The sequence below is a fragment of the Halichoeres trimaculatus genome, unplaced genomic scaffold (genome assembly GCF_033239565.1).
Source record: "Halichoeres trimaculatus isolate MK-OKI-2021-1 unplaced genomic scaffold, fHalTri1.1 fHalTri1_scaffold_2, whole genome shotgun sequence".
NCBI classification, from domain to species: Eukaryota; Metazoa; Chordata; class Actinopteri; order Labriformes; family Labridae; genus Halichoeres; species Halichoeres trimaculatus.
In genome coordinates this window covers 32,949,147-32,970,071 of record NW_027437180.1, presented here as the reverse complement: position 1 = coordinate 32,970,071, position 20,925 = coordinate 32,949,147, and the positions used below count along the sequence as shown (strand labels likewise).

The 20,925-nt window shown below is 41.0% G+C and overlaps 2 protein-coding genes across 4 annotated transcripts in view; both read right to left on the bottom strand.

Annotated features, from left to right (window-relative positions):
• Positions 1-632: 632 nt before the first annotated feature.
• atg4da (autophagy related 4D, cysteine peptidase a) lies at positions 633-9,299 on the bottom strand. The gene is made up of 11 exons (XM_074665058.1): positions 8,926-9,299; positions 6,840-7,107; positions 6,676-6,759; positions 6,288-6,461; positions 5,833-6,184; positions 5,679-5,743; positions 5,401-5,552; positions 5,236-5,314; positions 4,463-4,539; positions 4,205-4,324; positions 633-2,163 (listed from the first exon to the last, which is right to left on the bottom strand). The coding sequence occupies exons 2-11, from the start codon at positions 7,054-7,056 to the stop codon at positions 1,981-1,983; spliced, it is 1,503 nt and encodes a 500-aa protein (XP_074521159.1). The 5' UTR covers positions 7,057-7,107; positions 8,926-9,299; the 3' UTR covers positions 633-1,980.
• Positions 9,300-10,335: 1,036 nt separating this feature from the next.
• Positions 10,336-20,925, bottom strand: part of LOC141801736 (microtubule-associated serine/threonine-protein kinase 1-like) — a 99,114-nt gene continuing 88,524 nt past the window's right edge. For all 3 annotated transcript variants that reach the window (XM_074684962.1, XM_074684971.1, XM_074684979.1), the window contains 8 exons: positions 20,270-20,433; positions 17,886-18,130; positions 17,374-17,631; positions 17,051-17,283; positions 15,697-15,819; positions 15,331-15,467; positions 14,990-15,177; positions 10,336-14,746 (listed from right to left, as the gene is read on the bottom strand). In XM_074684962.1, the coding sequence (XP_074541063.1) occupies positions 13,029-14,746; positions 14,990-15,177; positions 15,331-15,467; positions 15,697-15,819; positions 17,051-17,283; positions 17,374-17,631; positions 17,886-18,130; positions 20,270-20,433 (3,066 nt within the window). In that variant the 3' untranslated portion in view covers positions 10,336-13,028. The remainder of the gene's footprint in view (positions 14,747-14,989; positions 15,178-15,330; positions 15,468-15,696; positions 15,820-17,050; positions 17,284-17,373; positions 17,632-17,885; positions 18,131-20,269; positions 20,434-20,925) is intronic.

Below are 20,925 nucleotides of genomic sequence, written 5' to 3'. Positions count from 1 at the left end.
AAGTTTTGATGCATGTGGTGATATCCTGAAAAGACCTTTCACTACTTATTCTAGTGAGTTCTATTGAACTGTATCTGATGAAAAAGACTGAAATTAGAAGAACTTAAAGAAATCCAAGGTCTCACTTCTGTTCAAGATAAAGCAACCAATGTATGTTAAGTTTTCCGATGTCAAGATATGTCACTATGCTCACTGATGATCTTGTTTTGTATGATTTGTATTTTTAAAAAGAAAATTGTCCATAAGCTGCCTGTCTAGGATGTCTTGTACAAATCAGACATACATAGTAACAACACTGTCACGATGAAAGGTGGTTTTAGCTCACTTAACAGTTTGTTGTTGCCTTATTTCTTATTAGGTTGTTGGTGTTTTGTTGGGTCATTGTATCTTTAAAAAAAAGGCCTCTAAGTCAAGGTTGATGCACTTGACTTGCTCAAGGTTTCAGCTGCTGAGATATTATCCTCTTTATGAACAGAAATGTAATATTTCTTACCAAGGTGATCTGCAAAATAAACAGGGTTAAAAAGCACTTATCCATCTGAGATAGTTACCTTTAAGACTCATCTTTAAAACAAAAAGAGAGCCTGAAGCTTGACACACAAAAAGCGAGGCACATGTTAAATGTGATTCCAGTGTTGTGAAGTTTAATCAGGACAAAAAAACAGTAGTAGTGCAACTTGCAGAAGAAGCCTTCATGTAAAAAAGAGACAATAAAGCACAAATGACATCGCAACAGAGGCTAGAAAACCATGATCCATCTTCGGCTGGTCTTTGAAAACCAAACATTTCATCCAAACAGACTGTTCAGACTTTAACTTTGGGATTTAAATGTATTCAGATTTTTCAACCTTACAGCAAAAGCTCCATTTAAAAAAACATCCATCTCTAATTAACAGGTAATTTCTCTCTCTCCTCAGTACTACAGCTGACGTTAGCCCTTTATGAAAACTGAAACAGACGATTTTTGAAAGCCTTTCATTCTTCATGATCAAACAAACAAAAAAAAAGCCACACAGCCAAAGCATGTGGGAGATTAAGACTCCAGTCAGCTGTGAGAAATTTGGGTCAGATTGCAACACAGAAATGAATTTTCATCTTTTAAAGATTAAACCTGGAAGAATTTGTAACTTCTGTGTAAGTGCGAAGGACAGCAGAAATCTCAGTAAGGACTAAACGAATAAACTACATCACACTAACTTGCACACACACATACACACACTCACACAGTTTCATAAATCTGATAAATACACATAAAGAAGGAAAAATAACAGGAGATTTACAGCAGGTGGTCTATAATACAAGTTGAGAACAATTTTAGGCATAATCCACTTTCCCTGGACCAGTGAGATCACTAAAGGTACAGTGTGAAGAAAAGGGACACTTAGCGATATCTAGAGGCCAGATTCTGGACTAAAGAGAGGAAGAAGCTCCTGTGTGATCCTCCTTTGTACAAGGTTTTACAGCCAAAAACTTCAACTTATACAAACGATTCTGCACACAAAAAACAATCTTCCTTCCAGTTTGTGCATATAGTGCTGCTGTGGAATCACATCAGCAGCTCATGTGTCTTGTTAAATTCCCCTAATTTCTTCACACTGCACCTTTAAAGATTTCAGAGACCACATAATGCCTTCAGTGCATCCAGTTTCTTTCAGGACAAAGAAACAGTAATGAGAGTTTCATTTAAATACTTGAAGCATCTTAATTTACTCAACCTCGAGGCTTTCAAGGGTCAATCAAGTCAATCAAAAGTCTGTCTATAATCCATTCAGAAATAGCGCTTTTGCTCAGTAAAAAATAAAAAAGCTTTAACCAGCAGCCTCCATTGCTTGTTAGCTTATAATACCCATCCACTCTACTGGGATGACAGAGTCCTCCAGTTTGTAAATCCCACAGAGGGACCGTCATCAGAAGTCCTTCCCTTAAAGGAGAAGAAATGTCCACTTCTGCCCCCTAGAGGTGAGAGCTGACAGAGCATCCTTACAGGAAGACAAACTCGTCACTGTTTCGTCTGTTGTTACTCCTCCCATGTTTCCCCCCTGGTGGCAGAATGTGAGCAGGAGGTCCGCTGTGATTGCTGCTGTGGCCTTCAAGTCCATAATCCTGACTCTTGCCCTCCACGAAGGTAAAGATGGGGTACTTTTCCTTTGTTGAGGACAGGGCCTGATGGGAAAAAGCTAAACTTGTCAAGAGTTTCAAAAACACTTCACAAGATTTACCAAGCCAATGGATAAAACAAAACTAACTAATGTCAGCAGAGAGCTAATTCATGTCAAAGAAAAGCTTCAGCGTAATCTCAGGAATTCAGGATCCATGTTTTTCTAACATAAAAACAACCATGCCTCTGTCCATGAATCTGAGCCAAGGGATGTTTGATGAAATTGTGTTTGTATGTTGCTGTACCATTCAACTTGACTCTGCCTGTCACTGGAATTAAACTTATTCTTTACATCCTGTACAGACCGTGCCCTGAGAGTTTAATCTGACTGTCCTTTGATAAGCAGAATATAAAGACTCTGCAGAGACCAGACCGTTTGAGAGGGAGTGGGATTGACCTCTGGTTCAGGAAATGTGATGATCTGGCTTCATATGAGCAGCACAGAAAGATGGAGGGATGCCACATCACTGCAGCAAGTTGAAGGAAAGCTTAAAAAGTTCAACCTAACCCTTAACTACTTCACAAATGTTATGCTTGTTGTTGGCCTGTTAGTCATGCTGTCCCCTGCAGGTTGTTTAATGAGGTTTCTGCCTTGTTACATAAACTACAGGTTGTAGCATGGTTAGCATGACTTCTGGTTTGCTCTCAGTCACACACACAAAAAAAAATTTTAAAAGACATTTTTCATAGCAGCCTCCGAGACAGTTGTAGGTCTTTTTTACTTTTTTTATGTAAAAGGTAAATCTAGACCAAAGACTGTTTAATAAATGGATTAAGTTTTTGTGATGTCATTCATTCATTTCTGATTCAGAGTTCTGAAGCCCATCGTCGAAGTGAGTCATGACTGAAAAAAGAGGCGGGCCTTTAGACTCTTCTCAAACAGCTACAGGGTGCCTCTCATTCAGTCAATTCAGCAATGCCTTTAAACACAATTCATGTAGTTTCTGATGTTTCTGCAGCCAGTGGCAGATGAAATCTGGGAGAACTGCAGTTTTTCACACTTACACATAGGCCTCATTTAGCCAACACACTGTGGTTCACACCTGTGAATGATATCATGCAAATAACCAAAGTAGATCAAGTATATGGAGGGTGTGCAGCATCTAAAGTTCAGCTCTTTGGAGCTCCAAGTTTTTTGTTTTTTCCTTTCAACAAAGGTTAATTCTGATGAATTTTAGTTTTATTTTCTAGGTTCAATATAAAGATGTCCCTTAATATCAGCAAGAAATACATGCTTTCATGACTTTTTTCTTTCTTACTGATGCCTCTTCACAGTCCTGTTATAAACGGTGCTTCGATGCCATCTGTAACACTTTTGTAAACACTGAAATTAGGGATGCACTAATCGGATCCTGGTATCAGCCCTGATACAGCCTCTTAAAAGTTGGATTGAGTCTCTTTGGGAAAGGATGGGTCCAAACTCCAAACTTGACACTAAGGCCAAACTAGGATTTAGTCTACAAGGTATAAAATTTACAACTACATTGTCATTTTTGTAAATTCTGAAGCTTTGTTTCAGCTAAACTGCTGTTAAACATTCTAGCACTTCTAATTTAAATGAATATCAACCTCAGTAATTCCATGTGTACCCATTTTATGTCTTTTGCGCAAAACATTACCAGTCTTATCCAACAGTAGAGCGTGCAGCTTATTATTTAACACTTGTATTGGATCTGTATCTGTATAAGTTGATTACCAAAACCCAGGTATCTGTATCTGTATCGGGACCAGAAAAGTTAGATCGGTGCATCTACAACTGAAATATTGTTTTTGTTTTGTCTTGCCTATACCAACCACTTAGAACCTGTGAGGGACTGAAAACAAATTAACAGCCCTTGAGACAGGCAAATAAACTCACAGTAACATAAGGTTCCAGTAAACTAAGACACACATATAAGCTGAGCATTCTCCAAGTTCCAGTTTTTGTTAAAAAAAACAACAACACAAAAATATTTTCCATCATTTTTCCTCATCGCTGACTTTGCAAACTTTTGATTTACTTATCTTGTCAAATTCATACTGTAAGGTGTTTGTAAAACAACTCACCACACTGACAGCAGAACAGAGGGATTCAAAGTCCTTCTTGTTCTTGGCGTAAAAGCCAATGGTGCAGCTGGGGTCCATGCGGTTGAAGGGCATCTTTTTAGGAGAGCTACAATGGAATGACTAGAGGGAGACAAACAGACAAAGATGGCACTATTAGGATCAGTAAAAGTTCACCCATGTTTTCTTAAATCCACAGCAAAACTGTGGAGCGAGTCAGATGGTCCAAATCCAACATAACACTGAGGCAGTGGAACCAACCTCCAGTGAGAAGTTGACTTGAGAGACGTCGACCACAGGCTGGCAGTAGTGAGGGTCCAGATACAGCAGCTGCTCGTCTGAAAGAGGAGGAAGAAAAAAACTAATCAAAACAAAGAACAAACCTGACTACAGATGAATGTCTCAGTCACATGTGTGATGTTTCTATATCCTGATATCTTTTGACCACAGTAGCTGCCAGGTGTGAGGGTTGTATTGATAAAGTCCTCAAGTTGCCTCAATTTTTTTTAGAAAACTGCACAAAAAGTCACGTGTGTTTAATATTCTTCAAAAAGATCCAGGATAAGGTTTGTGTTCTGCAGAGTTCATTGGTTTGAACCTATTTTTCACTCCTTCCACTGCATGTTTTCATGACTATTGATCAAATTCCAGTAATGAGAAATCAATGATTGCCAAGAAGTCTTTTTTAGGAATGTTGTTTTCTGCTTCCCTGTGCAGTAGTTGCATTGTCAAGTTTGTTGTTTGTTTAAAGAAGAACAGGAATCTTATTTACATTTTCTAAGCTTGTCTCACATGAACAACCTGTTTGGAGTTTTGCCACTGTTTAAGCTGTGCAGGAGGAACTCTTCCAGTATACCCCTCTTCTCTTTTTATATCTTTTTGTTTAAGTCACAAACACCAGCTGTGAGCTCACAGATGTTTAGCACTTCTTGATTTTTTGATGAAAAACACCCCATGCTGAACTTGTCTTGCTCAGTTTTATATCCAAGCATAATGTTAAGTGTAATTTACAGTAAAGTTATGAGCACATTTACCTTGAAAGCCCATGAAGTATAGTGAATGCTTTGGCTTGCCTCCAATAATCCCAATACAGCACTCCAGCTTTAGGATGTTCTGGAAATGACAGTGAAGGTTTAGATGTGGGAGAAAATTAATGTGAGGCAGCAATTCGTTAGAAGGCATTGTGTGTCTTTTCAGACCTTCACACATTCAATGTAGGATGGATTGATGGCCTCCCCTCCAAGCCGTACAGGGACCAGTATGATGACGGACTTCCAGGCTTGACTGGACGAATCAGGGGGAGTCTGGTTTAATGACAAGTCACATAAACGCACCACGTCCTCTTTGTACACTGCACGGAAACAAGAGGAGAAAGCACTTAAAAACACATGCATAAAGACTTTATTAAGTGAAAATATTTTTAAGAAGTAAGCTCCGAAAAGAAAAATAATGCTCCATGTGATATTTGTGCTTTCACCTGTGCAATCCTGGGCCACATATACTGCCAGGTTGTGGACAGCAGGTGTTTTGGCCACAGCTTTCCTAAAATAGATTTATCAAAACTTTATTAATGTCAAAGTGAAGCAGAAACCTAAATCCTGCAGGAAAAGAAATCCCTCTGATGCTCTTACCGTAGGATGTGAGCCACTATAGAGGGGCCGTACCAGTCACCAGCCTTCTTCCCTGAACTTTTGCCAATTTCCACAAGTTGATGAACTCCAAAGGGAGCTGGGGGCTGATCCCCGAACCAGGTGACCAGTTTGTGGTGGATGGGCTCCGCTTGCCTGTCCCTGACAGACTCAGGCCTCTTTTTCTGGCTGCATTTGGGTGCTTGATCATTTGTCGAAGACTTCTCAGGAGTATTGGATCCTCGAGGAGAGCCAAAGGAGGGGATGGGTACTCCTCCAGCCCTGACAGGCGAACGGGGTCTGAACACCTCAAAGTCTACATCAGTCAGCTGCTGAGCATCTGGCCATACCCAGTCTACAAAACACAAAGATAGTTACAGAAAACAACAAACTCTGCTGCATCTCAGTCCATAAATGATTCTAATTTCAAAACTGTGCATCAACGTAAAAAGACAAACCTCTGGGCATTAAATGAACGAGGAGCCCCTGTGCCAGCAGCATCTGCCCGCTGCGTAACATACAGCCCCAACCACAGTCCGTGGTCCACGTGGAGCCCTCCAGCTGAGGGAACTCCCTCCTGTAAGTCAGCCAGATTCTGGACATAAAAGCCAGTCCAAACCGCTCCACCTCGTCTGGAGAAAGGACAGTGGATCAAGAAAGAAGAGACAAAGAGAAGTGTGTATGTCAGTGAAATAAAAGTGAAGGGGAAATGTTATTTATAAACCCTGCCAGCCTTCACAGAGAGTGTGTTAAACAGCTGCAGTTAACTAAAACTGACATCAACACAACACCTGGTGTCTGCATCTGCACCTCATTTGAAGGCTAATATGTGTATTTGGAGCTTACCTTCACTGTTGAGTAGATATGAGTGTCCCAGGACAGTGACAGGTGATATTTTATTGAAGGAGGTTTTGGACTTCACGGTCCATCCTACAGGAGGAGGTACGGGGTAACAATCATTCTAAGCACATAGAAAAGAAAACCTCATATTTGGAGATCATTCTACAAACCGTATTTGACATTGTTCCACGCTGACATCAGCTTGGCTTTCAGCTTGTCCATCTCATCAGGCTCTACGCTAGCTTCTCTGCTCTGATCCTGCATCTGCTGTGGCCGAAGACTGGAGCTGCCCTGCCGCTCCAGGGACTGCTGCCGTCGGCTGTCCACCATCTCATCCTGCATCACTCCTCCCACGTACTGCACTGCACTGGGGGAAACTGAGTTCATGTCTCTCAGGCCTCAGAGCTGTGCTCCGGTGATCCACATTGCAACACAGAACTGGAGACAAATTCAGACAAGAAAACCAGAGGATGAGGTCAATGATTGACTGATGCCATGAGTTTAAATACCTTACATGAGGCAGTTCCTCTCAATAAATGTAATATTATCGTATTTTTTATACATTTGATCTTTTACCTACCACTTTTAATGTGTTATTTTTCCCTGTCCACATATCTGTTATAGCATTTCTGCTTTTGCCCAGAAGTTCCTAGTGTTTTAAAATTTCCCTTTTGAAATGTTTAATGTACTTATTTCTTATCCGGTTCAAGGGTCTGTTGTGAAAAAGCAAATTTGTGATTTTGATTATTACTAGTAGAAATTACTAAGTGATGAGCTCTGGTAAAGTAACTTTTTTAAAGAATGTGTTACTAAGACAATGGCACGAGAAGTGAAAGTACAATGTTATAGATTAACTTGTTCAGATTACGGTTTCGCAGCACTGTGGTTTAAGAAGAAATGACTAAAAGTGCTGAAACACAGTCAAATGGTGTGAACAATTTGCGAGTTTAATGAAGACCAGAAGAGGACCTTTAAAAAGGCTTCAAAAATAGTAGACATGATATAAACAGGATTTAACATCAAGTGTTTTACTTTGTTATCTACACGAGTAACCTAGAAGAACTGAGCAACAAAGCCAATTGTAATCTTAAAAAAAAAAAATCCCAATAAATCCACATCTAATAACAACACTTTTAATGTTTGGAAAACTTGGATTGGAGCTATGTGGTTTGGATTTAAAGGATTTTCCTGTAAATGCATCAACTACTAACACACTTGTTTGTGTAGAGAAAACTTCTGTAAAAGCTAAGTATTAGGTTTTATGCATGGATTATTTGTCAAACTGCATTTCTGAGGCTATGAAAGCTGTTTTATACTGCTGAAATCACGTGCTTAGACTTCCCTGCAAAGGAAAATATCCAGCCAACAAGCCAAAGGCAGGTGCTCACTTCCGTAATGGTACAAACACCACACAAAACAACGCAATACTGTCGGAGTAATTTTGAGTCATATGTTGTCTGCTGATTTCGCAATACACAAAACACAAAGGAAAGTACAAATGACTTCCCTGACCTAACCCTAAAACCGATGAGTTGTAGTTTCAACAGAGAAGCACTGCGTCCAGTCACACACACATTTCAATGACGGGAATATTTCTGTGAAGAATAAACTATCATGTGATCAGCATTTGACAACCAGCATGTCAGCCTTTCTCAGTTCTTTGAAAATCATCTGATTATGGTGGCTGCCATTATTCATCACTGTCGATCAAGCTGTTTGGCAAGTAATGCAATTATTCATCACGGGATGGAGTCAGATCTGTCACGAAGCGGATAGTTCCCCTCGATCATCATGTCGCAGGACCCAAAATTAAGTCATTAGGTTATTTCCGTAAGAAAGCAGATATGTTTCTCTATCATATCAAAGCCCTATGATCAAGCTACCTCTGCTCAATTAACATGATATTGTTTTTAAACGATAAAATAAAACTGACAGATGGAAGTGACATCTCCTTCTGTTAACTCCTGGCTCTCCTTCTTTTTATCTCTGTTGCAGCACAGTTAAGTCAACGGTAACTAAAAGGAATTAATGCCCATTCACTCATAGCTAGCTATCGGTCACATGACACGTAAAAAGTACAATACAGTACCCAGTCTCAGTCACATATTACAAGAAAATGTTTAAAAGCTAATATCTGCTTTTAAAGCGACTATATATTACAGCGACTATAATACCGACAAGGCTACAGCTGCTCCTCCTTTCAGCAGCAGACCAAGTATGCATGAAAAAGAATTTAAAACAAGTTAATTAACATACCTGTTGTCAAATATGTTTAAACTGGCCAGCACCTTGAAGCAGGTTGAATCATTTCAGCATTAGCGTCACTCCTCGTACTGCAGTCCCGGATAAATTCAGTGTATTAGCGTGCTAAAGCTAGCTAACTTTCGCATTACAAAAAGCTAGCCTCCGGCGTTAGCTTGCTAGAATACAACCCACGCTGACAAAAACACTCTCCTTTAGGGATAAAACTGTGTTAGATATGAGCTCCTGAATTCCACGAACAAGTTTATTTGTATTCGCTGTAAGTAAGATGACCGAGTATGTAGCTCTTGCTGTCCAAACGCCGCTTTAGCATCCCTCTTTGACAGCAGAGGGCATTTACTTCCTGTTGTCCTTCCCTGACGCACTCAATTGGTTGGAACGATTACACTAAGGATTCTGATTGGACGATACTCCAATAATACATTTTAGGGGTTTGCTATTGGCTGCAAAGTTATGTAATCCGTAACCAAGGCTACAGATCGTGAGAGTGTAAATGGATAAATTTTGCTATGTGCTACTGAGGTCCAAAGCTTTTAATAAATCTTACCAATGAATAAAAAACGAACACTTGAAATTATTTCAAATGCATTTCCACTTATGACCTCTTCTTCACAACTATATAGTTTGTCTCCTTAAACAACATAAGTTTGTTCCACTTTCCATTATTTGGAAAAAAAGAAAATTACTCCATATCTATGAGATAAAATAATACTTCATTTGTCGTTAAGTTGAGACATTTAATATGTTACAGTAACAAAGTGGATGCAAACATCTAATATGGATGCACTTGTTAAGGGGTATGATGATGTTACTATAAGATAATTGCACAGTGGTGGAGGAGACTGCCACTGGACAAGCTTTGGTGTTAGAGTCTCCTGCAAAGAGTGGGATGAGTTGTCAATCAGAGACTTCAGCTTGGCCGTCATTCCCCTGTCATTCACCACCGGGTCCAGAGTGTAGCCCAGGACAGAGCTGGCCTTCTTCTCTAGTCTGTTCATTTTTTTTCCTGTAACCAGTCAATGTCAATGCTACTGCCCCCACAGATTATTTATAAAAAGATGGCTAAAGCCACCACAGAGTCAAAGACAGACTTTGGAAGTGCTCCCCCAACATCTGAGTCTCCTAAGCAAGAAGAGTCTGTTTTGTCTCTTTTTTTGTCTTTCTGTCCTCCATTAAAAACTCATTATTCCCAAATATAGCTACTGCATGTCATTATTTAAGCTGCAATTGCAGGTATAAAATAATGCAGTTATTTAAATTTTCCCACATGCTCAGTGTGGATGAAAAGTTAGGCTGTAAACTGAGGGTAGCTGGTTGCAAGACTGTCATCTAAAGATTAAAGAAGTGAAAGGTGACAAGTTTTGGAACAAATCTCTGAATTTTATTCCACATACTGCACTTCAGGTGTCTGCATTTAATTACATCTATCACAAACAAAAAAATGCCCCATGGTACAAATAAAAACACTTTCAGTGAACAGAGAAATGTGGAATGTTTTTATACTCAGGTTTAGTGTTCATTTGTAGACTCCTTATTTTTTATACAGTATATTTTCTTTTTTTTTCTTCAAAGTAATTTACAAACAATGCAAGTAAATAAAAAACTTTTTTTTCCCAGATAAAGTGCATATATACTACTACTCTCTCTGTCAATCACAAAAAGAAAAAAATCAAACAAGTAACACGAGTATAGACACCACTGATTGGGCAAAGGCCTGAAAGTGAGCACAACAGCTGTAGAAGATTACATTACAGTCAGTTTTATGAACCAGGAGCTGACCTGATTACTGGGTTTTCTTACATAAAGATACAAAAGAACTCCTTCTTAACAGTACAATATATTAGACAGCATATTTAAAAATGTCAATCCCTATTCCAGAAGGTATAATTAACAGTCAGGTGAAGACCACAACATCAGGAGGAGGAATAAACTCATTTTTCAAGTGTTCATTTGATAAATACTGCAAATATTGTGTTTAGAAACATAAATGCATATTCAGTAATCCTATGGCTGATATTTGTTTGGGTGGTCGTGGCTTCATCAAAGAAAGTCTCACACATGTATTTCATAAATACTTTATGAAAACATGTTCAGCAGTGGGTGCTTTGAGCCACTGGAGGGCAGTAGAATACAACACAATAAATAGAAACTGCAGGATGTAGCGTGTACAATCTCAAGACTTTAAAATTCTTTCTAAACCCTCAACTAGTTTTAGTTTTAAGATTCATAGATAAAATGGAAACTAAAATAGATCTGTACTGCATTAAAGATAATATTACAGAGACCAACTTCCTACTGGCTATTGGCCACTTCCAGCTTATTGTCACTGCTCCCTGCATAGCTGTGCACTTAACAACATACATACAACAGCTAGAGGTTAGTGTTGGAGAGCATTCAGCCAAATCAAACTGTCATACAGACCAAGCCATAGTTTTCTGAGACTAAAGTATAAAATTTATTGTTTGAACTTTTGCCTTGGTGTGAAGTTGCTGTTGTTAGTTGAATCAGTTTATATTTGCTTTAAAATTAGGATCACTGAAATCAAACAGCTGTCACAAATCAAAGATGGGTCAATTTTTTAAAACTTCCTGCTCAAGTCTGAAAATAAACTCAGCAGCTCTAAGACAGCTGAAGAAGAGCGTTTGCATAAGATTATGTACACCAGATTACCGCTAAGTATAGAGGAGGAGAATAAAACCAGGGTTGACGAGAGACAGATGCTTTTGTGTCTTAGCATTTTGTCCTTTCCAACACTCTCGCTGGCATGAATGATGCAATGATACTACCTATTGGTAATTTACAGAGCAAAATATGAGCCTTAGACTGATCAATCTGCCCAACATATGGTGCTTAACATCAGCATGTCCATTCTAACGAACCCAACAAGCCCTTTAACGCCTTACAGTATGCTACATCCATGACTGTCTGCCTTTCCTAGTTAGATGCAAAACACCACATACGTTCACCATATATGTGCTTTAATTATTCTACACACACTATCCATTTATAAATAGAGTGACCAAGCATTCAGCAAAGGAAGCAGCTTTCACCGGGTCTTGACCGCTGCCTGTTTATTTCCAGCTCGGTTCCTGTCGTGACCCTTTCTGTGTCAACCGTGTCGAGTATAATTACTGCAAACACTCACATACTTCTTAACACACTAACTCACACACACTCGCCTCCCAATCCACCGACTGCATGAGTATGGATTTAAATGCATGAAAATCAACTGCTGACATGGCTGCCTGCTGTGGTGGTGGTGTGAGTGTTTGTGTGTGCGTGTGTGTGCGTGTGTAGGCTACACTTCTTTGAGGCAGAGGGAGCGGAGAAGAGCTGTGGTAGCCTTCCTGCAAAGGAGAGATAAGCGCTGAGCCTGAGCTCTCTTAGCTCTGTAGCCTTAAAGAACCACCGGAAATAGACCCAAGGTGGCTTCACACACACACAACACACACAGAAGCACTGTGACAGGCAGACATAGCTGGACATTGTTTGATGTGACACTCACTGCTGTGTCTGACTGTGCACATCAGCCCAGTAAACTGCAGCATGAGGAGAAAATAAGCGAAATCATGTTTTGATTTTTACCCGCTGTATCCAAACTGAGGCTGTGTCTTTGTGTTGTTTGATACAAGATTTACATTATGCCTGAACTCCTCCTGTTTCAGTGTCCTGTTTGATAAACAGCCAAAGACAGAAGGGCTGATTGAAGGACAAAATAGAGTTTCTGGATTTGGTATTCACAGTATTCAGCATGTTTTGATCGGTAAAGCACTTTTTGACCTTCTTGTACTTATAATACATGTTCAGTACATAACCATATGACATGCGTTCACATAGACCCACACACAGATACATCTGATAAAGTGTTCCACATCACATTAAGAGTCTTCTTATTAAATACTTTAAAATAGAAAATCAACAGATAATGCACCTTTACAGTAGATTATTTTAAGTTAGAGTCAGTCCATGATCAGATCAATAAATAACATTTTATATACATTTAAACTGGAATGTACATTGCTTTAAGTGCTTGACTTCTGTTGCATTATTCTTCAAAAAAAGGCATCTTTTCTTTCTTACTCAGACCAGTTAAGGAGTCATATTTTTGGTGGGGTGCTACCTGTAGCGCCCCTTTCAAGTGGTGAACCTGCAGGACTTTGTGTCACCACAGCAGCTCCAAGAGCCGCTCGACCTCCTGCAGGAGTGTCAGACTTCCCTGCTGCCCCTCCCTGCTTCTCCTCTGCTGCTTTACTCTGCTCTTTGCTCTTGGCCCCCTCCTGAGAGCCCAGCTTGATCGGTCCGAGGACGTTTTTGGCCACAGTGGTCAGCTGGCTGACGAAGCTTGTCTTGTCGCCAGGGGAGACAGGCCGTGACTTACAGAGGGAAGGGCCGCACAAGGAGGGGGTGACAGCGGTCGGGGAGGGAGAGGGGGAAGGCGAGTGCTCCTCCACCACCTCCAGGCGACACTTGTCCTCCCAGTCCAGAGTTCCTCGGTAGCAGTTGACCGGGCCAAGCCCCTGCCTCACCTTCCCAAGTGAGAGCGGCTGTCCGTGTGGGGGGACGACAGGAGCCAGAATGCGAGCTGGGAGTTTGGGGCTTTTAGGGCTGATGTCCTGAGTTCTGGAGTCGCTGCTTTCTGCTTTTCTCAGGCTGTCCCCCACACCTGATGGTTTAAAGGATTTGCCGATGCTCGGAGGACCTGCTGTCACTGTGGCGCTCATGCTGATGGACTTCTCCGGGGTAGAAACAGAGCTTTTGGTGAAAGCAGAAGCTGGTAAACCAGGCTTTAAAATCCTGTTGTTTCCTTCCTGCTTTGGTTCAGTTTTGCTTCCTAGCGGCCCCACAGCATCCTTGCTGCTAGATAACAGGTTTTTGGCAGCTCTGAGGTCTGGCTGTTTTGGAGTGAAGTCTGACAGAGTCTTTTCAGGCCCCCTGTGACCGACTAGACCCCCTGTTGTTTTGGTGGGGGTGCTGGGAGTTACTGCTTTTGTGGTTTCTGCACTGATCCTGGAGCTGGGTCCAGCCTGTGGGCTCAGAGGCAGCTCAGCTGTATGATGAGGTTTTCTTGTTAGGGATGATGGGGACACTGTAGCTCCCACTCGACCCAGTCTCTCCAGGACTGCCCCAGTATCAAAGTCTCGGTCTCGTTCTCGCTCCCGCCCTCTTTCCCTTTCTTCCCTCTCCCTCCCTGCCAGCAGTGTTTCCCTGCTGAGCGGTGACTCCTGTCTTCCCAGTCTCCTCACAGGCTTTAGCACCCCGGTCTCTGGGGTGGAGGGGGAGGAAGACGAGGGCAGGGGTGGAGGATTGGGAGGTAGATTCTCCCCATCCGTCTCCAGCAGGCTCTGAAGGCCGAGCTCACAGAGAAAGGCATCCTTCCTGTACTCAGAGTGCTGCACCTCCAGGCTGTGCTTCCTCAGCGGACCCCCCAGCCCTCCTGTAGAGCTGGACTGGGTCAGAGGCGAGCCCAGCTTCTCTGCCGACTGCACACGTTTGAGGAGGGGCGACCGAGGGGGTTCTGCGCTCTTAGGTCTGGGTCTGACCACGGGAGGGGAGGAGTGGAGCTTCACAGGGAAGGACTGGGTGGTGTTGGAGCTTCCCACAGTGTGGCCCGGTAACGGAGGCGGAGACGATTGGGTTGGGGAAGGTGTGTGGGCCAGCGGGGAGAGAGGGATGTTACCAGCGGACTTACAGCGGGCGGAGCGGTACTGGCGGTGGAGTTTAGGGGAGAGGCCGTGCAGGGAGCTGGGCCTCATGTGCTGGGAGGGAGCGGGGGAGTTTGGAGTGCTGGAGGCTGGAGAGCTGCTCTGGGAGGAACCTGACGGTGAACAGAAAAGATCAATTAAAACACACCAAAGCCTTGGAGAACAGACATACCTATGAAAAGTTTGGAGTTAAAAGTTTGGAGAATTTTGCCTTTAAGGGGAGGTATAATTAGGATTAAATTAAGAAAAAGTCAAACTCTAAAAACAAACACATCTTGTTTGTGTCTCATTGTTTTTAAAAAGAGAAATGTTAGGTGACTTTTTTATGTTAAGACACATCTGTGTGTCTGTCCTACCCAGGTAAGAGGGCTCAGGGGTGGAGCGGTAGCCCTGAGTCGGGGAACGGGCAGACAAGCTGTGAGTCGGGGAGCCAGGAAGACTCTCGCTGGAGGATAAAGAGCGATTCAGAGAGGACAGACTGCGGCTGGTGTGCAGCAGGTTGGACTGCTTCGTGATCTTACGGAACAAGGAGTTACGCTTCTTACTGTGGGACAAAGAGACGAGGCATAAAGTAAGATCTGAAAACAAACATGAATCTGTTATAAAATTGTTTGTCAGATTTTCTGAAAGCACAGGCATTCAACATTATGAACGTGAAAGTATCATTCACCAAAAGTCTCCAGGGTCAAATATTTACCTGTCCTGACTGTCCTTGCCCATTGTCCTCTTATTCCGTCGGGCCATCTTACACTTGTAGCTGGCTTTGCGAGCAGGACCCACTTTGATGGAAGTGTTCTCGAAAGGCGTGGTTGTCACAGTCACCTTGTTTCCACTCTGCAGAGATCAATCATAGTAAATGATTCATCTGATTGCTAATTATATTCCTTGATCTGTAGAATTTAGAGCCGCAGTGTAAGACTGATGCTGAGAATAGCCTGCTCTTAAAATTAACAGCTTATAAATAGACTACTGAAGCCTTCACACTGACAGGAATAGAAGCAAAAGACAGAAATATTGATAACACAAATATAGATTAAAGTTCAGACAATGGAATGCTGCTTACTTTTAAGATGAGCTCCACCACTTCAGTGTGGACCAGACCGTGGACGGGCTCGCCGTTCACATGGGTGATGAGGTCACCAGCACACAGACCAGCTTCCTGTGCGGGGCCGCCGTCCTCAACATGCTGCAAGTTCACCAGAAAGAAATTCAAGTTCAGTAAAAAATTGGTACTTTCAAAAGTAAATTTGAGACCAATCTTTACAGTCCAGCTTTTCAATAATGTATAACTTAAAACTTTTTTATTCCTATGTGTTTGTGTCATTTATTTTTAATTCTCATTTTATTATTTGAATATGTAACCTTCACTAGTGCTTTTACTTATCTATAGCTTTTATCCTTACTCTTTTTATTAATCTTATTTCAACTTTTTATGCTATTTTACAGCATAAAATAGCATAGAACAGAATAGAATTGAATAGAAAATACTTTATTTATCTCCATGGGGAAATTCAGGGATCAGTAATACTAAGAAAGTGTGTAGCGCAAAAAAAGGTCCATAAGAAAATAGATAATGACAGTATCTATTGATTAACAGATTAATTATTATTATTATTATTATTATTATTATTATTATTATTATTATTATTATTATTATAATTATTATTATTATTATCAATAATAATAATAATAATACAAATAATAATAATAATAATAATAATAATAATAATAACAATAATAATAATAATTATAGTAATAATAATGATAATAATAATAATAATGATAATAATAATAATAATAATAAAAATAATAATAATAATAATAATAATAATAATAATAATAATAATAATAATAATAATTATTATTATTATTATTATGATTATCATTATTATTATTATCATTATTATTATTATAATCATCATTATTATTATTATTATATTGTTATTATTATTATTATTATTATTAATTTTTCACTTCTTGAAATAAAATATTCTAAAAATCAAAATTAATTTTCTTTTGAAGATGTTTGTGATACTATTGTATATTTATTTTCTGATTTTTTTAAAATCACTTTAAAGCACTTTGAACTTTTTTTTTTAAAAAGGTGCAATGTAAATAGAAAGTGGAGTGGATAAAATAACCCTTAATTCTAACCTTTGTTTGTCCACATTTTAGTGCTGTTAGAATCGAAGGAAAGCTTAATTTTTTTATTAGAGCGTTGAGAAAACATAGAGCAAGTTTGTTCCGAACACAAAAGCTGGAAGAAGAAATGTGAAAATCAACCTGTGAAATCTGCACCCCAAAAACAAAACCCATCAGCTCTTTGACAGTTTGAGGAGTTGTTGCAATCCTGTTTTTCCTGAAAGTTTTTGACACAAGACTTTTCAAAACTGCACACATGGCAATGTTTTCCTCACCCAAACAATGTGATGCACGCTGTAGATGTCACTGTCCCCGATGTAGACCCTGATGGCCCTTAGAGTGAAGCCGTACTTCTTTCCAGAGCGATGGATGGTGATGGGCGATCGCAGCACACTGACCACTGGGAAGAAGTCCCTGCTGGGTGAGGAGTCCCGGGATGAAGGGTTTGAAGAGAAAGAATGAGGAGACATGGGGCTGGCGAGGGGAGAGAAGCCGCCATGCTGCTCCACTGAAGACAGACGAAGAGGAAGAGGAGAGTTAGACTCTGTATGACTGAATAAACCAGGATATAAATCTGCTCTTCTTATGTGTCTCCCACCTGACGGGATGATGACAGACAGAGCTGTAGCAGAAGCCGACTTGATGACCTTGTTACCGGCTCTTGAGTTGCGCTTTTCCCCATCCCCAGACAGATGCTGATGCCTCGCCCGGCGGAGGACCAGGTCATTAGTGGCCCGAGGCCCTAGAGGGTCGTACAGAGGAGTCATCACATCTCGACCAACTGCTGCAGGACCAGGAGATAATGTAGCAATGGCCCCTGCAACTCCAGGTGTGTCTCCCTGTCGAGGGGATTTGTCTGCAAAGGTGTAGAGTCAGGTGGAAATCATAGATTAGAGAGGAAATAGCAACGTTAAGCATTTTCCAGCGGCTGACTGACTCAGCAGAAGCCATGTAATAAGGTATTACAAGCTGCTTTTTCACCTCCTCTTCTTTAACCCACCTGCTTTCCCTCTCTGATTTATTCATGATAACTTCTCCGGACAATTCCCCTCCTGTTTCCTCTCTTTAATGGTCTGTTCTTACAAAAGTTCGCTGTATTAGCTGACGCACCTGCTCCGTTGATCTCCTTCAGACTGTTCCTCTGCTCCAGGAGACTTGGCGAGGGGACGCTGGTTCCATCCAGCGAGGTCCCACGCACCTTGATGGGCACTTGGCGGGACAGGAAGTCCATCTCACCGTCCTGGGGTGAGGCAAAACGATGTGTGTCCATCAGTGCTGAGAAGCGTCTGCGAGCACCCAGGGGTGGGCTAGCATCTCCCTCCATGTACAGGGACTCCGAACAAGAGAGGCGCTTCCTGCACAGAAAAGATGATGTAGATAATTTTATATCATCAGATGTTTGTTTTACAGCTTAAAGTCTTGATGCTGAATGCTATTATAGACATGATATGATGACAATCTTGGCATGCTGGAAATTTCCAGGTATACTTAAATTTTTAGCATCTTCATTTAGCATCAAAGCATTAGTGCTGCAGGTATATGAAACACTTTAAGGTGAGTAGAACTGAAGCTTAACATCCTCCTGGTCTATTAAACTCTGCACACACATCTAATTAAAGTTATGAATGAGTGAAATGAGCTGTAGAGGGAAGAAATTGTAGCTGATAAGATGCTGTTGCTCTGTCCTCAAAAAAAAAAAATCCTGCCATTGTTAATGGGAAAGCCAAGAGATTAAAATCCAAGGGGGTGCACACAAAACTCTCAGGTTTACAATTTAGTTATGTTTATTCTGGACTCAGGAGGTTGTGTCTTATCTCTACAAGCTGCTCTGAGCAGAATTATCTCTAATGGATCTATAGCCTGAGGCGAAAGTGATTATTTTGAAATTTACATTAAAAAAAAACACTTAGAGCTGGGGCGATGTTATGGCATCACACAAGGGTTCCCCAAGTAGAGGTTGGGACCATAGCCTATAAAGAAAGGACAGCATGGCCCCACCATTTACCAATGTAAATGTTTTGAAGCCAAAAAACCTCTGTCATAGGCGCAGCCATTGGCAGCCGTTGTGTAGCCAGAGTCTGCACAGTAAAGACTGTGAGGAAATAATGGTTATTTTTTCTTTCCACAGTCTAATCTCTTCTTGGCTTTCCCTCCTGACATATTTTACAATCCCTGAAAAAAACACACGAGAACGGCAGCTGTCAATCATCATTAAAAGTGATGTAAAACCTAATTTTTAACCTCTTGAAACTAATGAAAACGAAACTTTTTAGACAAAAGAGGACTTGAACACAAGGCAGCCAAATGATATCTCTAAACCACCTCAACAATCAGATGTAAGAAAATTTTCTACGAGGTGATTAAATTTTTTTAAGTTTGACCACAGCCCATCTGAAATGACTGGGGAGACAGATTTTTTGACCTGTACAGCAGCCAGCCACCAGGGGGAGCAGTTTTTGTGGCGACCTCACTTTGAGCAGAGAAACATGACATATTTTTTACAGTCTAAGGTTGGGACCACCTGGCCCTTGATTACACAGCACAAATATTAATAGCACTGACAGGGGGTCGAAAAATTCCTTCAAAATCAAAAGTATTTACATTTGCATATTTCAGTCATAATTTATTAATGTAAAGAATCTAAGGGGCTACATCCTTTATTAAACCATGTGCCACATGACTCCCGAGTTGACTAAGCCAGGGTAAAGGATTTATTAGTTTGTTTGTTTGTTTTTAGGAGTGGGGGTATTTTGTTTTGCCTGTTTTCGATCGGTCTACAGCATCACTATTTTGGGGGGTTGCAGCCTTTTCAGTGTGGGAACCTCTGGACTAGCAGTTGGGTCATGGGCCCCATGAGGTCAGCCCTCCAGCTCTCAACCCAGACTCAAATCCAACCTGCATCCCTTGCACTTTTGCCCTGTTTTCTTCTCCTCTTTCCACTGTCCTGTTATCTCTAATTAAAAGTCCTAAAAGGATAACTAAAAAATAATTTAAGGTGAAGAGGTCTAATTTCATATCCTTCAACAAATCACCAATAAAGTCATGAGGGCATCATTCATAATAGATGAGATCAGAAATTGTGTTTACAGCCTCTAACCACCTGTATTAAATACTCCTGTATCACCAGTAATCATTGTAATCATGATAATACTGACATATTATTCAGTGATGCTCGTGAACCCATCATCCCCCTTCCACCTCCACCTACTTTCCAAAGTTTGTAAAGGTGCGGTTTGTTGCTGGGTTTTCAATCAAAGTGAGCGTTAAGTTTACCACAAATATATTTTTATCCAAAAAGTGTCAAAACTTGGTGTGGCAGAAAGAAGCTTTTCAAACACACTGAGGTATGTGACAGCCACTGCAGGCTCCTAAAAAAAGAAAACCTTCAGGGAAGCAGACTCTGAACACCTTCAGTCTTTTGAGTCAGTTTGCAGAGCATCCCGGCACACACACTTTCAACAAGCAGCGCTCACTTAATGATCTACGTTACTCACATCTCAGGGGATCCAGTCCTCCAGCTCTTGTCTCTCATGCTGAAGCTGCCGAGGCTCTCTCTTTTGGTTACCTTGTCCTCCCGCGGGCCCTTGTGCTCTCGGCGGGACACAGAGGTCGTGGCTTTCTGCTCCAGCTGAGACAGGTGCTCCATGCTGCTGTAGACCTGCAGGGGGGACATGGACAGATCAATGAGCCCTTTGTGTGTGAGCGGTTATGATCTATTCTGACAGATAAAGATGATCAGTGGAGGCTGTGGTTTACTTTTTGTTTCCTTTCACCGCATCTGTACGTTTCTAATATTCTCTATTTATATATTTTAGACTAGTTTGTTTTTGAAATATAGTCTCCTGCCAAGGCATGCATTTGTTTTGGAGGGCAGAACTTCTTTTAAACTCTTAAACTTTCTTGCAGGTTGATTTTTTTTTTCCTCAGGTAAAAGCACACTACCTTTTTGTGCTTCTCACTGCCAAACTTTGCAGGTGATGTGCCGTCAAAAGGACTTTTGGTCCATGTGCCATGAATGGATTTGTGTATTCCCACAAAAGACACAAGTAGGAAAAAGCATTTAGAAAGGACCGACTTGTCTGTGTAACCTGCAGTCAGAGAGGATCTCCCGCAGTGTCTTTGGATCAAACCAACTCGAGGGGGAGGGATG